General features: G+C 43.6%; 1 protein-coding gene across 14 annotated transcripts in view; it reads right to left on the reverse strand.

The window, feature by feature from the left end:
* Positions 1–18,717, reverse strand: part of snx13 (sorting nexin 13) — a 206,626-nt gene that overhangs the window by 101,918 nt on the left and 85,991 nt on the right. For all 14 annotated transcript variants that reach the window (XM_069913813.1, XM_069913808.1, XM_069913812.1 and 11 more), the window contains one exon: positions 15,191–15,292. In XM_069913813.1, the coding sequence (XP_069769914.1) occupies positions 15,191–15,292 (102 nt within the window). The remainder of the gene's footprint in view (positions 1–15,190; positions 15,293–18,717) is intronic.

The raw sequence follows: 18,717 nt of genomic DNA on the forward strand, positions 1-18,717 counted from the left end.
TTTCTCCACATCTTTATCTTTTATTTGTTGTATTCTGTGTATCTGGGGCTTTGCTTTTCCTTCACTTTTTTTCTTCTTTTCTGGAGATTCTCCTTCTAGCCACTACTCCATCACGTGACTCCTAGACATGGTACATCTGAAAGAAGACGAATGCCGTGACCGGATGTGATCAGGATCAGTATGTTGTGTGCAAGCAATGGCAGTCATATTGATGGTAGACATTGTATGTTAAGCCTCTATGTGGCTCCTGGATAGGAGCCTATTGAGGAATGACTGAGGCTTTATATAAAACAACCACCATCGATTTCACTGCCATGCACGACACACTCATCCAATCTCATCCAGTACCGGTAGATCAACATAGATCTTCAATTAAAAGATGTACATCCAGGTGACTCAAGAGAAAAACTACATTGCAACTTTTTCCACAAGAGACCCAGACCTTTTATATCCTAACAATGCGGCGGGTGGTTTTCAGGGCCCTCCATAACCTGGCAAATTTATTGATCTGTGTACAGTAACTGTGCTGTATGATCTGTCCAATTATGTTAACTGCCTACAGGAAAGCATATGATTGCTCAGACCTATGTGACTTGCGTCAACTGCAGAGTATGTGCCAGATGATTTACAATACTGCACATGTATTAGTTCGACATGATACCATTTGCCAACCACTTCAGTCTGTTTACATCAGCCCTTACAAGGTTATGCAATGCCACCTAAAACGTTTTGTGATCAGGCAGAATAGGAAGGTGGACTTTGTCTCCAATGACTGTGCGAAGCCCTCACTCCTGCAGTATCTCTTCAGCCCCACGTTTAGCTGCATTATCCTCCCATTTCTAACGTCACAAACATGTGGTATAGGTAGCAGTCCTGGGATAACAAACCTGGAGGTCCTGCTCTCCAATTTAGTGCCTAATTCCCTGAACATTTTGCAGGACCTCATCATCCTTCCTACCCACATCATTAGTCCCCAGAAGAGCACAACATCTGCCTGCTCATCCTCCCTCCTGGGAAAGTCATGAACTAATTGGTGGTATCTCGGACCCTGTCACCAGGGAGGCAACATACCAACTGGAATACTCAATCTCTTCCACACAATCCCTTATCAGCCTTCCTAACCGAAATCCCCCATCATCTCTCTCCTTTCTTCCCTACTTAGCCACAAGACCAGACTGTGCCAAAGACCTGATTGCTGTGGTTTGTCCCTGGTAAGTCATTCCCCCAACAGTATCCAAAATAGTATACTTGTTATTGAGGGTAACGGCCACAGACGTACCCTGAGTTGATGGCCTGTTCCATTTCATTCTGCTGTCGGTCACCCAGCTACCTTCCTCATTCCTCCTAGATGTGACAGTTATTTGACTGCCCAAGAATGCAGAAGGTAGCAAACCGAATCAAATCCATCACAGGCTCCAATCTCCCATCAAATGAAGGCATCTACATGAGGCACTGTGTCAAGAAGGCAGCCATTATCATAAACTATTCCCATCAACCTGATCACAAACTTTTCTCTTCTCTTTGGCTTGGCTTCGCGGACGAAGATTTATGGAGGGGGTAAAAAGTCCACGTCAGCTGCAGGCTCGTTTGTGGCTGACAAGTCCGATGCGGGACACGCAGACACGATTGCAGACTCGCCAAGGCAAATAGCGCCTTTGGAAGACTACACAAAAGAGTCTGGAAAAACAACCAACTGAAAAACCTCACAAAGATAAGCGTATACAGAGCCGTTGTCATACCCACACTCCTGTTCGGCTCCGAATCATGGGTCCTCTACCGGCACCACCTACGGCTCCTAGAACGCTTCCACCAGCGTTGTCTCCGCTCCATCCTCAACATCCATTGGAGCGCTTACACCCCTAACGTCGAAGTACTCGAGATGGCAGAGGTCGACAGCATCGAGTCCACGCTGCTGAAGATCCAGCTGCGCTGGATGGGTCACGTCTCCAGAATGGAGGACCATCGCCTTCCCAAGATCGTGTTATATGGCGAGCTCTCCACTGGCCACCGTGACAGAGGTGCACCAAAGAAAAGGTACAAGGACTGCCTAAAGAAATCTCTTGGTGCCTGCCACATTGACCACCGCCAGTGGGCTGATAACGCCTCAAACCGTGCATCTTGGCGCCTCACAGTTTGGCGGGTAGCAACCTCCTTTGAAGAAGACCGCAGAGCCCACCTCACTGACAAAAGGCAAAGGAGGAAAAACCCAACACCCAACCCCAACCAACCAATTTTCCCTTGCAACCGCTGCAATCGTGTCTGCCTGTCCCGCATCGGACTTGTCAGCCACAAACGAGCCTGCAGCTGACGTGGACTTTTTACCCCCTCCATAAATCTTCGTCCGTGAAGCCAATCTAGCTGCTAGCTTAAGGCACAAAAGCCTGAAGTCTAGCAGATCAACGTTGAAGAACAGTATTTTTCCAATGGCTATCAAGTTCTTGAACCTCCCCTTCCTACCCTAATCATAAAATACAAGACCTATATAGACTAATGAAACACCACTTTTTTGTGCATTTCTCTAACTGTAAATATTTTCTTTTATATGTATTAACTCTTTCATACAGTAATCCAATACAATGTATTAAAGTATTTTTTAACAAATTGCCTGTTTGGGTTTAACAAGAATTTTAGTGCATATGGACAATGTATTTTAATTTTTTTAATTTTAAATTTAACACACCCTTTTGGCCCATGAGCCCATATCACCTAAATTACACCCAAATGACCTACAATCCCAGGTATTTTTAAAATAGTGGAGGGGAACCGGAGCCCCTAAGGAAAACCCACTCAGAGATGGGGAGAATGTACAAACTCCTTACAGACAGTGCAGGATTCGAACCCCAGCCCCGATTGCTGGGACTGTAACAACATTACGCTCACCACTAAGCTAACTGTATTTTGGATATATGTATGACAACAAACATTACCATTAACTTTAAAACCTATCCCTATTTGATAAACTTTAAAAAAAACCTGCTATCCCCTTTATTTGAAGGCCTATCCAAACCAGAATTACACCAACACTGTGGGATTTGTTGTGAAGGGATGGCAAACAATTTATAATATGCAGCTTTATTAACCAAATTATTTGGGAGATTTGCACCATTTTAAGATAATAAACAGAAATAATTGATAGCTTGTTCCCTTTCATTCTCGTGATGGTCACCCAGCGACCTCCCTCCTGCCTCCTTGGTATGAGAGTGTCCCAGTAACTCTTGTCTATCACTTCCTCAGTTCAGAGTTCATCCAACTCCAATTTCCTAACTCTAAGGATTTGCAGCTGGAATACCTTCTTGCAGATGAAGTTGTCATAAATACTGCTGGCTTCCCTGACTACCCACATTCTGCAAAAGGAGCATTCCCCTGCACTGGCTGCCATTCCCACTGTATATAGAAGATAGATTAGACCTGCCCCTACCTGGTGAATTATTATTTTTTCCTGAATACGTTGATCCTTTCTTCCATTCCTGTATCACAACCTCAGCCTCTTCTCACTGAAGTCTCTTGAGCCAAAGCCTTACTGCTCTGATGATAATTACTCTGCTACACAGTTCCTCACTTTCACAGTGAGGTACTATATTTAAAAAGTGTTGGTGCTGCCATTCGGGTCTCCTGACTTCGATTGCACCAATCACTCAATGTTCTCTTCTAGTTGTCATTGCTCTCTCCACCTGTCTCCCAGCAGTTCTCAACCTTTTTCTTTCCATTCACATACCACTTTAAGTATTCCTTATGCCATAGGTGGACTGTGATTAGTAAGAGATTGCTTAAGGTGGTATGTGGGTGGAAAAAAAATTTGAAAATCTTCCCTTCCCACTCACATATCACCTTAAGCAATCCCTTACTAATCACATAACACTGATGGCATAGGGATTAAAGTGGTATGCGAGTGGAAAGAAAAAGGTTGAGAACCACTGGTCTAACCTATATTTCACGCACTTTTTCCTCTTTGACCTTCCATACTTACTACCAATTTCTTCAATTGAACAGCACCTGACCTTTCAGAAAAAAAAACATTAGCTCCATTAGCAAATTGAGCTTCTCCTTATCATCCTATTTTACTTTCTCACAGACTGAGTGAGCTCTTGAAAAGGATTCACATTCATTCCTTGAAATTGTGCCACAAACAGACGTTTATTTCAGTGAAATGGTGCTTTTACAGTCATTTGTGAGTTGTGCAAACTCCAAATTGTTTAACAATTCAGTACAAACATTAAATTTAATAAATCAACAGTTCCGTTCAGAAGTTGTCGTCAGCCTCTCTTTTGTCTCTACTCTTGATGATGTCAGAAGCACTGATGTCCAGCTCAGTGTTCTAGCTCTCCTCTCATGAGAGCCTGAACCTCCGAAAAATGGTTCGAGAACTAAGTGGCGTGATCTGCCACATAACCCACCCCAGATCCAGAGTGTTGGAGGTGGTTAGGTTGCAGAGGTGAGGGTGGGTTTGGTCGTGATGGTGGATGCCCTCTGCAGCGGGGTTGTGCTACCTGCATTGGTTGGTCAATATCCATGTGCCAGCTTGAGAGTCCAAAGAGACAATGGCTTCTGCAGAGGTGTACAGTGGGAATCTTGAAGGACAACATATTGGCTGTCCTTCAGGTTGGGTGGGACACACGTGGTTTTGAGACCATTTAAGGACGTTGGGTCAGGAAAAATCATGCCCACCTTCTCATGGAGATGAGTCAGCATGGTCATGGGCAGTTCTTGATGTCCACATGCTGCCGGGGTGAAGTTCCCTGGGACATTAAGTTGGGCACCGCTTGGCCTTGGAAGTTGAAAGGTCCTGCATTTCTTAGCATGACCCACAGCAATTCATCCATCTAGTCTGGGCCCATGAGCCATGCCTTGAGGGATGCCTTCATGTGCCAGGGAAAACATTGCACTATTCTGTTTGCTTGTGGGTGGGAGGCCATTGTGTGATGCAGCTTCGTGCTCAGCAGCTGGGCCATTACTGACCACAGATGAACTGTGCACCTCTGTTGGAGATGTCCGCCAGCAAAACAAAACGGGCAATCCAGTGTGCAATGAGGATATGTGCACAGGTCACAGTGGAGGTGTCTGAGAGTGGGATGGCCTCTGGTCATCTCGTGAATCTGTCCACGATGGTGAAAGGTGAATGACACCTCTGGATGGGGGCAGCGGTCCTATGACGTCGACATGAATGTGATCAAAATATCGGTGTGTCAGGAAAAAGATCTGAAGCAGCGCCTTGAAATGTCGCTGGATCTTGAAGGTTTGACGGGGGATGCACACTCTGGCCCAGTTACCGACCTGTGTGCGCAACCCACGCCACATGAACTTGGCTGCAGTAAGTTCCTTTGTTGCCTGAATGGAAGGGTGATATGGCCATGAACCATGTCAAAGATCCAGTGTCGCCAGGCAGCAGGGATGATGGGTCTCAGCTGTCCCATAGGCACATCAAAGAGAAGTGTGGTGTCAGCAGGTGCAAATCTCACATTGTCTAACTTTAGGCTTGATAGGTGAGCATCTCATCCTCTCACTGGGTGGCCACCACAGCCATGTACACCTGGAACCAGAGTGTGGATGGCATTGATGGCCATGCAGGATAATGCATCTGCGACTTGGTTACTTTTGCCTGCAATATGCTGGACCAAAGTCGTGTATTCCAAGATGTAGGTCAGGTGGTGTTGCTGTTGGGCTAAGGATCAGATACTTTGCCAAAGGCAAACAGAGTGGTTTGTGACCAGAGAAAGCCATGAAATCCCTGAAATCCCTGCCTTCAAGAAAATAGCAGAAATGCTGGATGGCGAGGTAGAGTGAGGAGCTCCCAGTTGAAAGCACTGTATTTCTGTTTGAGGAGTCTCAAGTGACGAATGAAAAAGGCAATGGGCTGCCAGCTACCATTGATCAGTTGTTCCAGCACTCTGCCAAAGGTTGTGCCTGATGCATCAACTGTGAGAGCAGTCGGTGTGTTGGGCCATGGATGTACCAGCATTGTTGCCTTTGCCAGTGCTTCCTTGGTATCGTTGAAAGCAGATGTGGCCACATCTTCCCAAAAAAGCTCTTTTGGCTTGTTGGCCAGGGCCATGAAAAGTATTTGCATTATCCTGGCTGCTGTTGGTACTAACGGTGATAGAAGTTGACCATGTCAAAAAAAAAACTCTTGGAGTCCCTTCACAGTCGAGGGTATGGGACTCTTGCGAGTGGCCTCAAACTTGCATGGGAGCAGGACCGCTCTGTGCTGGTCAATATATTGGCTGAGGATGTTAATGGAAATGAGGCCAAACTGACACTTGGCAAGATTGATCACCAAGCCGTGCTCGTCAAGCCTGTGGCAGAGCTGTCAGAGGTGTGTGCGGTGTTTCTAGAGAAAATGGATGGCGATGAGGCGTTGAGGTAGATGAATAAAGTCAAGGCTGCGGCCTACCACATCCATAAGTCTTTGGAAAGTTTCGGCAGTGCTCGAGGCCGAAAGCCATATGCAGGAACACAAAGAGCCCAAATAGGGTGATGAGAGACATCTTGCGGATGTCGTCTGGGTGAACCAGAATCTGATGGTAGCTGATAATAGGTCAATTTTGGAAAATACCATGGCACCGCCCAGGTTTGCAGTGAAGTCCTGGATATGAGGGTCAGCTGCTGTGACCTCATTAAGAAGGTGGCAGTCTCCAGAGTGTCTCCAGCCCCCAGAAATATTTGGGACCATGTGAAGCAAGGATGCCCATGAGCTGTCTGAGTAGTGCACTATGCCTATTTCATTCTTCCTGTGAAACTAGTGATTAGCAAGTTGGAGCTTGTCAGTACATGCACGTGCATGGAACAAGTCTGGTGGTGGGCATATGGTGCTGCACCCCATGTTTGAGGCTGGCTGTTGTGAACTGCGCACTTAAGATGTCCAGGAAATTGGCTAAGATCCTGGCATACTCATTGTTGGAGAAGGTCACCGAGCTGAGATGGGCTGCAGTTAATTCGCCATGGCGCAAGGCAATCTCTTTGAACGGCTTGGAATTGATGAGATGTTCTTTCAAAACAACCAGCAGGAAGTGTGCCGAGAGGAAATCCGCACCCAGCAGCGGTTGTGAGACATCGGCAATGGTAAAGGTCCACTTGAAATGGCAAGAGTTGAAATTGAAGGGCATTGCGCAGACCGCGCATGTCCTGATGCTGCTGCCGTTAGCAGCAGCAGTCAAGGGAGGCCCCTTCTTTCCAGATGAGTGATGTTGCTCGGGGGGGAAACCACACTGACCTCCCTCCACTCCCGTGTCAATGAAAAAACACTGCCCCAAATGACGGCCAGCCTGAAACATGGGGTGCAGCACCATATGACTGCCACAACCACACAACCAATGGCTGGCTGGGGCATTTCCCCGGATGCGCGCAGGGTGGTCGGCCTCGGCAAGCCACAGAGCCCCATCTTTGGTGGTAGTAGCACCATTTGTCCTTACTGGTGCTGTTTGAGGCTTATGTCATTGTCACCCTTTTCGTGGAGGCTGGGGTTGTCTGTCTTGCCTGGTGAGGCACAGCTGCCATCTGGTTGATGATCACTTCCCCTTTCTGTTTGGCCTGCCATAGAACATCCGCATGGGCTGCAAGCCATCGGGGGGGGGGGGGGGGTGGATGGGGTCAGTGAAATCATCATCCAAGAGGAGTAGACAGATGTCCTTAGACATCTGTTCGAGTAAACCTGTTCGAAAAGGAGGCAGGTTCTGTGTTCATCCATCGATGATAGGCCCAGCAGTTTCCTGGCCCAGCGCACTGAACACATAGTAGTATTTTGTGGCATCAGCTTGTTCAAACCATACTTGCGGTTGTGATGCCCAGAAGGTGGGCAGTTTGTGTGAAACTGCATTCTGTATATCTGAGTTGTCTCCTTTCAGCATTTTGCAATCCAAAAGAGGCAGTTTTGAATTGTCGGGGTCACCACTGTAGTAGTTTGTGAATTGTACAAAAACTAAATTTAATTGTTTATCAATTCAGTACACACATTAAATTAAATAATTGACAGTTCAGAAGTCACCATCAGCCAAAATAACTGCCGCCCAGCTTCTCTTTCATCTCTACTCTCGATGAGGTCATAAATGCATACCCTGGCCTTCACAGTCAGCAGGTTTTAAACAATAATTCAGCATATTCTTGAAACTTAGCATATTGCCTTAACTATCATTTTCCACTTGACCTTGAAAATTTTCCATTTTATTTCATAATCTTTGTAACATTGTCCTTTGACAGCAACTATATTGATTCATGAGAAACATTTTAAAAGGGGCTTATGCATTTAAAACATTTTACTGCTTATTTAATCTACTTCTTACAAATTAATGATTTTAAAATGTTAGTTAACAGAGTCTTGAACTCAGGAATGAGAGATAATTGTTCTTCATTAACCTTAAAAAAGACTTGCAAATTTATCTGTTCAAGTAATTTTTGAATACAAAATGTGCAGCTTCGTAATCTACATGAAAAATTTGAAACGTAGAAACATTTTTAGAGTAGAAGATTTTTACTAATATATTTACAACTATGTAACACCATTCATTTTCTTTAGCTTGAGGAGTACCATATTTTCACTCTGAAAATGCACAAATGCATATTAAGTGCAGAAAATCAAACTATGTAAAAAATATTCTTGTATAGTGCGCGCACGCATGTACTGCGCAGGTATAATATTCTACATTCCAACTCACAAGAGCAATTTGCATTTATGTGGGACATGAAACAAAACATATCACATTCCACAGTCCCATTATCTGCCAGTTAATCTCCCACAATTTACACCCATTCAACTGCCCCCAGAGGTGTCAATATGGATGATATCCTCCTGCAACACATTAAGAAGCTTTGGAGAAGAATCAATTAAATAGATCAAAGACATGCTTCAGATTTTTAATTCTGTCATGATTTAAAAAGCCTTTTGTTAAAAAGAAACCTTATCTTGTTAAAAATAAAGTATGCAATTGAGAGATTTATGGTTTGATTTGATGCAAGGAGGACAATTTAACTGAAGCCATAGGGTAGAATCGTTCTAATGTTGTCTCAGATCAGAGGCACTTGATATGTTAATCTCCTCCCTCAAGGTTTGGGCAATTAACATTGATAAGGTGGAGTACCCAAGCCAGAATATCCTGTTTCTTGGAATACCCTGGCACTCAGACCAAAGAGATATTCCCAAAATCAAAATTTTGCCAATTCCTATGGCCGCTATAAATTGTGCGTGTTCTTTCACTGCCACTATTACATTCCCAATCTCACTATGAATTGCTGGTGCAACTTTCCCACTCTCGCTATAAATTGTGTGTGTTCTTTCATTGCCACGATTACTTTCCCACTCTCACTATAAATTGTGCATGTTCTTTCATTGCAGTTATTATATTCCCACACTTGTTATAATTGCCAGTGTGACTTTACCATGCCCGCTATAAATTGTGCATGGTTTCAACATGTTATTTTTAAAAATTAAAATAAAAAAATAATGGCAGCTAGCGCACATATGCATAGTGGGATACCTGGTTTGTAAAATATGTATATAACATGCACATGGTATTTGTAAAAATATGGTAATTGATGATGCTCCACATCTTTTCACCCCAAGTTTAGTTTTTTTTTAAATTGACATCTATTTTGCAATACTATATTTGGAATGGCTAGTTGCGAATTGTCACAGCCTCCAGCATTTCCACTGGATTGGTTATTGTGGAAAATTGGTATATTTTTATCTGTTAGTTTCATTGCAGGTACTTTTTCTTTTGCTGTAAGGGACAATTTATTTTGTCAAGGAACACCGAGATAACATTTGCTTCATTAAGCACTTTCAGGTGGCCAAAACACCCCAATGTAAAGCCACCTATTGTACTCCAATGCAGCTGTCGTGTGGCTATCTGAAAGCGGAGAACCTGGCCAGGAGGAGCACTTACCTAATCCTCCTCCTCCTGTTGGTATAATCTCCAGCTCCGAGAATCTCCCGTTGCACCTGAAAGCAGTAGTGAGACTACGGCCACAGTCCACAGGAGCCAGCGTTCACTCGGATGTGGCACTCCTGCAGCTGGCACGTTCAGGTGACAGAAAGGCATCTTCTCCGCAGCCACCTGAATGTCCCAGCTGCACTCCCCCAGCCGCATCTGCCGGCGCATTATCTGCATCCGAGCACCTGAAAGCGGCTATTGTAAACTAGATTCTATCAAAACAGAAATAAAAGTTAAACCATACAGGTATGCTGCTGTCCAACTGAGGCTAATAGTTTGTTTATTCAGAATTACTTTGTTCTCAGCATTACTAAGATTTTTCTCTTTTGTTTCACTAAATTTCTTCAAACTCAAGGATGATCTCCAAATGAAAAAAAAAAGAAAAAGGAAGGCACGGGTAGTGCAGAGTACCCCTGTTTGCTTTCCCACCGACAATAGGTATGCTATTTTAGATACTGTTGGTGGAGAGGATCTGCCAGGGACAAGTGGAGGTGGTCAAGTCTCTCGCACAGAGGCTGGCACCTCAGCTCAGAATGCAAGGGCTGAAAAGATGGGAGCCTTAGTAATAGGCGACTCATTAGCTATGATGGCAGACATGAAGTTTGTTGGAATGTATCGAGACTCTCGTTTGGTTTGTTGCGTCCCAGATGCCAGGATCAGGGAGCATTTTGGAAGGGGAAGGAGAGCAGCCACATGTTGTGGTCCACTTGGGGACCAATGACATAGATAGGAGTAGAGACGAGGTCCTTATGGGTGAATTTAGGGAGTTGGGTTGGAAGTTAACAGAGAGGACCTTAAGGGTGGTAATCTCAGGACTGCTACCTGTGCCACGCACTAGACAGGGTACTAATAGAAAGTTATGGGTGATGAATGTGTGGCTGAAGAGCAGGTACAGGCGGCAGGGCTTCCGATTTCTAGATCATTGGGATCGCTTCTGGGGAAGGTCAGATCTCTATAAAAAGGATGGGCTGCACCTGAACTGGAAGGGGATAAAACAGCTAGAGCTGTTGGGGAGGGTTTAAACTAGTTTGGCGGGGGGTGGGAATCAGATCGTGAATACAGACACTAGGGTAGTAGGACAAAAGTAGGATGCTACGAGTCCTATGTTGAGGAAAGACAGGAAGGGGGCAAATCATAAATGCAAACAGTCAGAAAGGTTGAAATGTGTCTATTTCAATGCTAGGAGTATAAGGAAATAAAGGGGATGAACTTAGAACTTGGATCAGTACATGGAACTATGATGTTGTAGCTATTACTGAAACCTGGCTGGAGGAGGGACAGGAATGGATGATGCAGGTAGCAAGGTATAGCTGATTTTTTTTTTTAATTGGAGGGGAGGAAGAAGAGGTGGGGGAGTGGCACTGTTGCTTAACGATAGTATTGCAGATGTACAGAAGGAGGACACTGAGGAAGGTAAGTCACTGAGTCAATATGGTTGGAAATCAGAAATAGGAAGGGAGCAATCACTGCTGGGAATAGTTTTTTGGCCCCCAAATAGTCTCACAGACAGAGAGGAACAGATAAGCAGGCAGATTTTAGAATGGAGCAGGAAATATAAGATTGTAGTCATGGGAGATTTTAACTTCCCTAATATTTACTGGAACCTCCTGACTACAAAGGGGATAGATGGGGCTGAATTTGTTAGGTGTGTTCAAGACAGGCAGAGGAGAGGCCATACTGGATCTGGTGTCAGGTAACAAAATTGGGTTTAGTGTAAGTGATCAAAACTCCCTTAACTTCAGAATAGCTATAGGAAAAGAAACTCAGGCTAAATAGGAGAATGATCAACTGGGGAACAGCCAATTATGAAATGATTGGACAGGAACTAGGGATAATTAATTGGAAAAAGATGTTCAAGGGGAGAGCACAGGTGAAACGTGGAAGAAGTTACTGGACCAATTGAGCTGGGTCCAGGACATGTTTGTCCCACTAGGACAAGAAGAAAATGGAAGAAAATGGGAACCATGGATGACAAAACAGGTAAGGCGATTTGTAGAGAGGAAGAAGCAAGTCTATGTTAGATATATAGGAAGCAGGGACCAGATAGGGCTCATGATAAATATATAGAAGTCAGGAAGGAGCTTAAGAAGGAAATTAGGAGAGCACGAAGGAGGCATGAAAAGGACTTGACAGATAGGATTAAGGAGAACACCAAGGCGTTCGATGCATATGTATAAAGAAGTTGACGAAAGTGAAACTAGGACCACTAAAAGATAAAAGAGGCAACTGTGCCTAGAAGAGAAGGATGTAGGGGAGGTGCTGAATGAATACTTTGTGTCTGTATTTACAAGGGAAAAGGACCTTGATCAGGATCAAGTCGAAATGGAGCAGAACAACGTTCTGGACAACGTGGTGATTATGGAAGAGAAAGTGTTAGATCTTTTAAATAACATCAAGATTGATGTCCCCAGGGCCAGATGAGATATACCTTAGGTTACTGTGGGAGGTAAGAGAAGAAATTGCAGGAGCATTAGCTTTGGTCTTTGACTACAGGGGAGGTGCCTGGGGATTGGAAAATGGCAAATGTAGACCCTTTGTTTTAAAAAAAAAGTACTAAGGAGAATCCTGGGAATTATAGACCAGTAAGTCTCACATCAGTAGTGAGTAAACTATTGGAAAGGATTCTTAAGCATGGAATCTTCTAGCACAGCGGTGTCAAACTCAAATTCACGGAGGGCCAAAATTAAAAACTTGGACTAAGTCGAGGGCCAAACTAAATATTTATTGAAAAATTTCAACATCTGCATGTTTTCTCTTCTTTCAACATATGTAATGTTAAACTTTAGGATATAACTTTAGGAGGATAATGTTACAGGTCAGGAGTAGGTAGCTCAAGTTCACCCTTTGCTTGACCTGAGGGAAACATATTTGGTCCCTGTGGAGATGTAGTCAGCATTCACAGGCTGTGTCCATTTTGGCCTGCATCAAGACTCAGCATTTCCTGCTCACTCCTCAGGCTCTAGGCCTCTATTCACCCTCAACCCACCATCCCTCTACCTGACCAGTCCTTTACCCAACCTCTACTCACCCCTCACTCCACTATCCACCCCATCCTATATACGCCCCTCTACTGCCTCTCCCCTCAACCTGTTCCTCCCTCTACCCGTCTCTCACCCTCTAATCACCCCTCCCCTACTCGCCCTGCCCCTTCCCTTTTACCTCTTCCCTATCCACCCCTCCCTCTAACTGCCCCTCGCACCACCATAACTTCCCCTGCCCATTACTCCTCACCTACACCCTCTGGCCATCCCTGCTTACCCACCCACTCAGGCCCAGCGTGCTGCCGATCAGCCTTTGCGGACAGCCACCATCTCTCTCTTCACGTGCAGGGCCGAACCAGCCGTCCCTGGGGTTCGCGCGGGTGCAAGCGCTGAAGGCCGTGGCGACCGGGAGAAGTGCGCTCGCGCTGTGGAAGGGCCTTCTGGTGCCAGTCGCGTGGGGCTCGCGCTGCCCGGGGGCCGTGCGCAGCCTGCCATGCCTGTTGCGCCGACAGGAAATCACAGGCGCTCGCCCATCCGCCGCACCGCTTGACAGGAGGGAGAAGTGACGGGTTGTGCGGGGAGCCTTCCAACTGGCTTGCCGGCTGATGACATCGACAGACTTCTCGTGTTACAATTTCTCGTGTTACAATGGGGAAGGCTGTGCAATGAAGGGGGAGGATGGTGGGGGTGACATTACCAAAAAACAGCATCGGCTCTCGCTGCAGGGCGGGTCACCTCTAATACATTTTTGAAATGATCTTGCGGGCCAAATATAATTATATCGCGGGCCAACAGGCCAGAGTTTGACATGTGTGTTCTAGCATTTGGAGAGGTATAATTTACTTAACAATAGTCACGATAACTTTGTAAAAGGAAGGTCGTGCGTCATGAGCCTAATTAAGTTCTTTGAGGAAGTGACAAAATAAATTGATGAGGGTAGGATGGTAGATGTGGTCTATATGGATTTCAGTAAGGCATTTCATAAGGTTCCCCACGAGAGTAGATGTGGTCTATATGGATTTCAGTAAGGCATTTCATAAGGTCCCCCACGAGAGACTAATCCAGAAGGTCAAGAGGCATTTGATCAGTGGAACCTTGGCTGTCTGGACAAAAAAATTGGCTTACAGGAAGAAGACAGTAGTGGTGAAAGGGAGGTACTCTGCATGGAGGGCAGTGACTAGTGGAGGGTCACAGGGATGTGATTTTTATAAATTATCTGATGATGATACAGAGATTGGAGGAATTGTTGATGGAGCTGAAGGTTGTCAGTGGTTGCAATAAGAAATAGTCAGGATGCAGTGTTGGGCAGAAAAATGGCAAATGGAGATCAATCAGGACTAGTGTGAGGTGATGCATTTTGGCAGGATAAATCGAAAAGTTCAGAACAGGGTTAATGGTCAGTTAATTAAGAGCATAGATAAACAGAGGGATCTTGGCGTTTATATCCATACATCCTTCAAGGTAGGTGTTCAGATTGATGAAAGTTTTAAAAAAAAAAAGCCTATGGGATTCTGGGGTTCATTAATGGGGGGATTGTGTATAAGAGTGCAGCTTTATGTCTCTTGTGAGACCACATTTGGAGTATGGTGTCCAGTTCTAGTCGCCTCATTAAAGGAAGGATGTGGAGGCTATGGAAAGGGTGCAGAGGAGATTTACTAGAATGTTGCCTGGATTGGAGGGCATGTCTTATGAAGCAAAACTGCAACTTTTTCCTTTGGAATGGAGAAGGATGAGAGGGGACTTGATCGAGGTCTACAAAATTATGAGAGGTATAAATAGGTTGGACATCAATACCTGTTTTTTAGGGTGGGAATAACAACTACTAGAGGTCACATGTATAAGATTAAGGGAGGGAAGACATCAGGGGCCTTGCCTGGAGTGGTGGTAGAGGCTGAAATATTTGGGACCTTTAAAAGACTTAGATAGGCACATGGATGAAAGGAAAGTAGAGGATGATAAGGTAGGGAGGATTTAGCACTTTTATACAGTTTGGCACCACATGGAGGATCAAAGGGCCTGTACAGTGCTGTAACATTTTAATGTTTTAATAATTTGTACAAGAGAACACAATTCTGAAGACAGTTTTCCATTTCTGCCAGTCTATCTTAAGGCTATTCTTGAATGATCGCTTGTCAAAGAATGATCAAATAAAAACCATCATTAAAGCACATAAGCTGCAATTCTCCAGTGCTGAAGAGAAAGAAAATAACTTTGCTAAGGTGAAGAATAACTCCTTTCCAGATTTGTTTAATGATCTTCTTTAGTAGGAAGCCCAAAATTGAAACAAACCTTCTTCATCTTTGCTTGAAGTACAAATGAGATCACGGCACACTTCTCTCTCCATTTCCACTTCAACCTCAAAAAAAGTTTCAACAAATTCTTCAGAGATATCTGAAATGAGAGTATCACTGATTAAAATGGCATATTAAAATCTACTTTATTGCTGTGATTAAAAAATATTGTTTCAAAAGATTAGTTACATAATATTCTGACAATGATAAATGCAGACGTTGTGAGTTCTCTAATTAATGGTCAGCTTTAAAGGGCCTTGTAGAGCAAAAACAACATTCTTCCTCATTAGTTATACAGGCTAATGTAGTACAGTAAATTATTTATTTGGTGTGGGGTGGGGGTTAGAGTTATAATAACTTTTTTTTAAAGTTATAGATGTTCTTTCTTCACTTTACACTACCCGAGTACTCTGATCCATCTTATTTCAAGCAAATGCATGATCTCACTTATCCTGGTTTAAAATCATTACAACACTAACAGTTCTACCATCAATCTGTGTCATTTGTATCCATGAAAAATTCCACAAATTTTATGCAATAAACCTGAAGGTATTTTTCTCTAAAATTCTGAGCTGTTGAGTATTTAAATTTTTATATATTTTTTTAATCAACTTGGAAAAATTGCATTATTGCACCAGGATCAAAAAATGCATGCTTAATGTTGGGTGAACTAAGGTGTTCAAAAATGAGAAGGCAGATAAGCTTAAAACATTGATTGCATCTGGAAATACGACATTGTTCCCATTAATCAAATTGGAGAAAGATCAGCTCGTTGAATGGTGTAATGACAACAACCTTGCGCTCAACATCAGCAAAACCAAGGAGATGATTGTGGACTTCAGGAGGAAGTCAGGGGAACATGATCCAGTCCTCATCGAGGGCTCAATAGTGGAGAGGATCAAGAACTTCAAATTCCTGGGTGTCAACTTCTCCCAGGATCTGTCCTGAAGCCTCCACATTGATTCAATCATTAAAAAAAGGCTTGCCAGTTAAGATTTGGTATGTCACCAAAGACACTTGTAAACTTCTGTAAGTGTTGCATGGAGAGCATTCTGGCTGGTTGCATCAATGCCTGGTTTAGAGGTTCCAATTTCTCAGGACAAGAATAAACTCCAGTGTTGTTAACTCAGCCTGTGACATCATCAGTACCAGACTTCACTCCATCGAGGACATCTACAGGAGACTGTGTCTTTGAAACAAAAAGCAGCATCTATCCTCAAAAACCCCCACCACCCAGGCTGTGCCCTCTTCACTCTGCTACCATCAAGGAAAAGGTACAGGAGCCTCAACATGAGCACTCAGTGGCACAAGGACAGCTTCTTCTTGCTGCCATCAGATTTCTGAATAATGAACTAAAGATAAAGACACTGCCTTACTTTTTGTGAGCTATTATTTATTATTTTTTTATAGTAATGTTGGAAGATAATTATAATATGTATGCTTACACTATGATCCGGCCGCAAAACACCAAATTTCATGATTTGTTCATGACAATAAATCCTGATTCTTATTGTAGGAGGGACAGGACTGCCAGCTCAATGCGTTCCATTGTTTCAGATGTGAGAGCAGGAGGAATAAAAGGGGGAGGAATGGCATTGCTCGTCAGGGGAAATATCACAGCCGTGCTCAGGCAGGACAGACCAGACATGCCCACAAAGACTGTACGGGTGGAGAAAGATATAACCACACTCATGGGATTGTACTACAGACTGTCTAATAGTGAACGAGAATTGGAAAAGCAAATCTCTAAGGGGGAGGAGAGAGCGAGAGAAAAACAAATACGGTTGTGATCGTAAAAAATTTTAACTTTCTACACATTGACTGGGACTCTCATACTGTAAAGAGGCTGGATGGTTTGGAGATTATCAAATGTGTTCATTTCAACTAGAAAGAGTGCCACGGATCTCCTATTAGAGAACCAGACAGGATAGGTGACAGAAATATGTGAAGGGGAAAATTTTGGGTCAGTGATCATAAAGCTATTAATTTCAAGTTAATTATGGATAAGGAATGGTCTGGTCCGGTCCTTAGGCTGATATTCTAACCAGGAGAAAGGCCAATTTTGAGGAAATAAGAAAGGATCAAGAATGTGGATTGGGATAAGCTGTTTTCTAGCAAGGACGTGTTTGATAAGTGGAAGGCATTCAAAAGTGAAATTTTGGGAGTACAGAGTTTATCAGGATCAAAGCAAAGTTAACTGGTTGGGGAACCTGGACTTTAGAGGGATACTGGGGATCTGGTTAAGAAGAAGAGAGGTATATAGCAGATATATGCTACAAGGAGCAAATGAGATGATGGAGTAAAAAAAATCCAAGAAAAAGCTTAAGTAGAAAATCAGGAAGGCTAAAAGACAAGGTTGCTTTGGCAGACAATGTAAAGGAAAATCCTCAGGGTTTCTACTCATTTGTTGAGACCAAAATAAAAGATAGTAAGGAACAAAATTAGTCCTCTTGATGATCAGAGTGGTTGGCTATGAATGAAGCCAGAAGAGTTGGGGGGAGATCTAAAATTGATCCTTTTTTGCATCAGAATTTACTCAGGAAACTGGCACAGAATGTATAGAAGTAAGAAACACAAGCAGTAAGGTCATGGAACATATACAGATTAAAGAGGAGGAGAAGGTGCTTGTTGCCTTAAAGCAAATGAGAGGAGATAAATTCCCAGAGCCTGACAAGATATTCCCTCAGATCTTGAGGGAGACAAGTGTAAAAATTGAAGGGGGCCTGTCAGAAATATTTAAAAATGTCCTTAGCCACAAGTGAGATGCCAGAGGATTGGAGGGTAGCTCATTTTGCTCAATTGTTTAAAAAAGGCTTGAAAAGTAACCCAGGAAATTATAGGCTAGTTAGCCTAATGTCAGCAGTAGGTAAATTATTTGAAGGTGTCCTTAGAAATCAGATGCATAAGGATTAGCCAGGGACTGATTATGGATAGTCAGCATGGCTTTGTGCAAGGTGGGTAATGCTTAACCAATCTTGTAGTTTTTCGAGGAGGTTTCTATACTGTATGAAAGTACAGTAATGAAATGAAAGAAAGGCTGTGGATGTTGTCTAGATGGCCTTTAGTAAAGCCTTTGACAAAGTCCTACATGGGAAGTTAGTCAGGAAGGTTCAGATGCTTGGTATTTATGATGAGGTAATAAACTGGATTTGACATTGGCTATACGGGAGAAGCCAAAGTGGTAGTGGATGATTACTTCTCAGACTGGAGGCCTGTGACTTGTGTCCCTCAGGGATAAGTGCTGGGACGATTGTTGTTTGTCAAGTATATTAATGATCTGGATGATAATGTGGTAAATTGGATCAGCAAGTTTGAAGATGACACAATGAATGGAAGCATTGTGTACAGAGAGGGGGATTTTCAAAACTTGCAGAAGAATCTGAACCAGCTGGAAAGTGAATGGAAAAATGGCAAATGGAATTTAAAGCAGACAAAGGTGAGGTGTTGCATTGTGGGAAGACATACCAAGGTAGGACATTTATGGTGAATTGTAGGGTACTGGAGAGTGTGATAGAACAGAAGTAT

This window comes from Narcine bancroftii, chromosome 1 (genome assembly GCF_036971445.1).
Source record: "Narcine bancroftii isolate sNarBan1 chromosome 1, sNarBan1.hap1, whole genome shotgun sequence".
Classification (NCBI taxonomy): Eukaryota; Metazoa; Chordata; class Chondrichthyes; order Torpediniformes; family Narcinidae; genus Narcine; species Narcine bancroftii.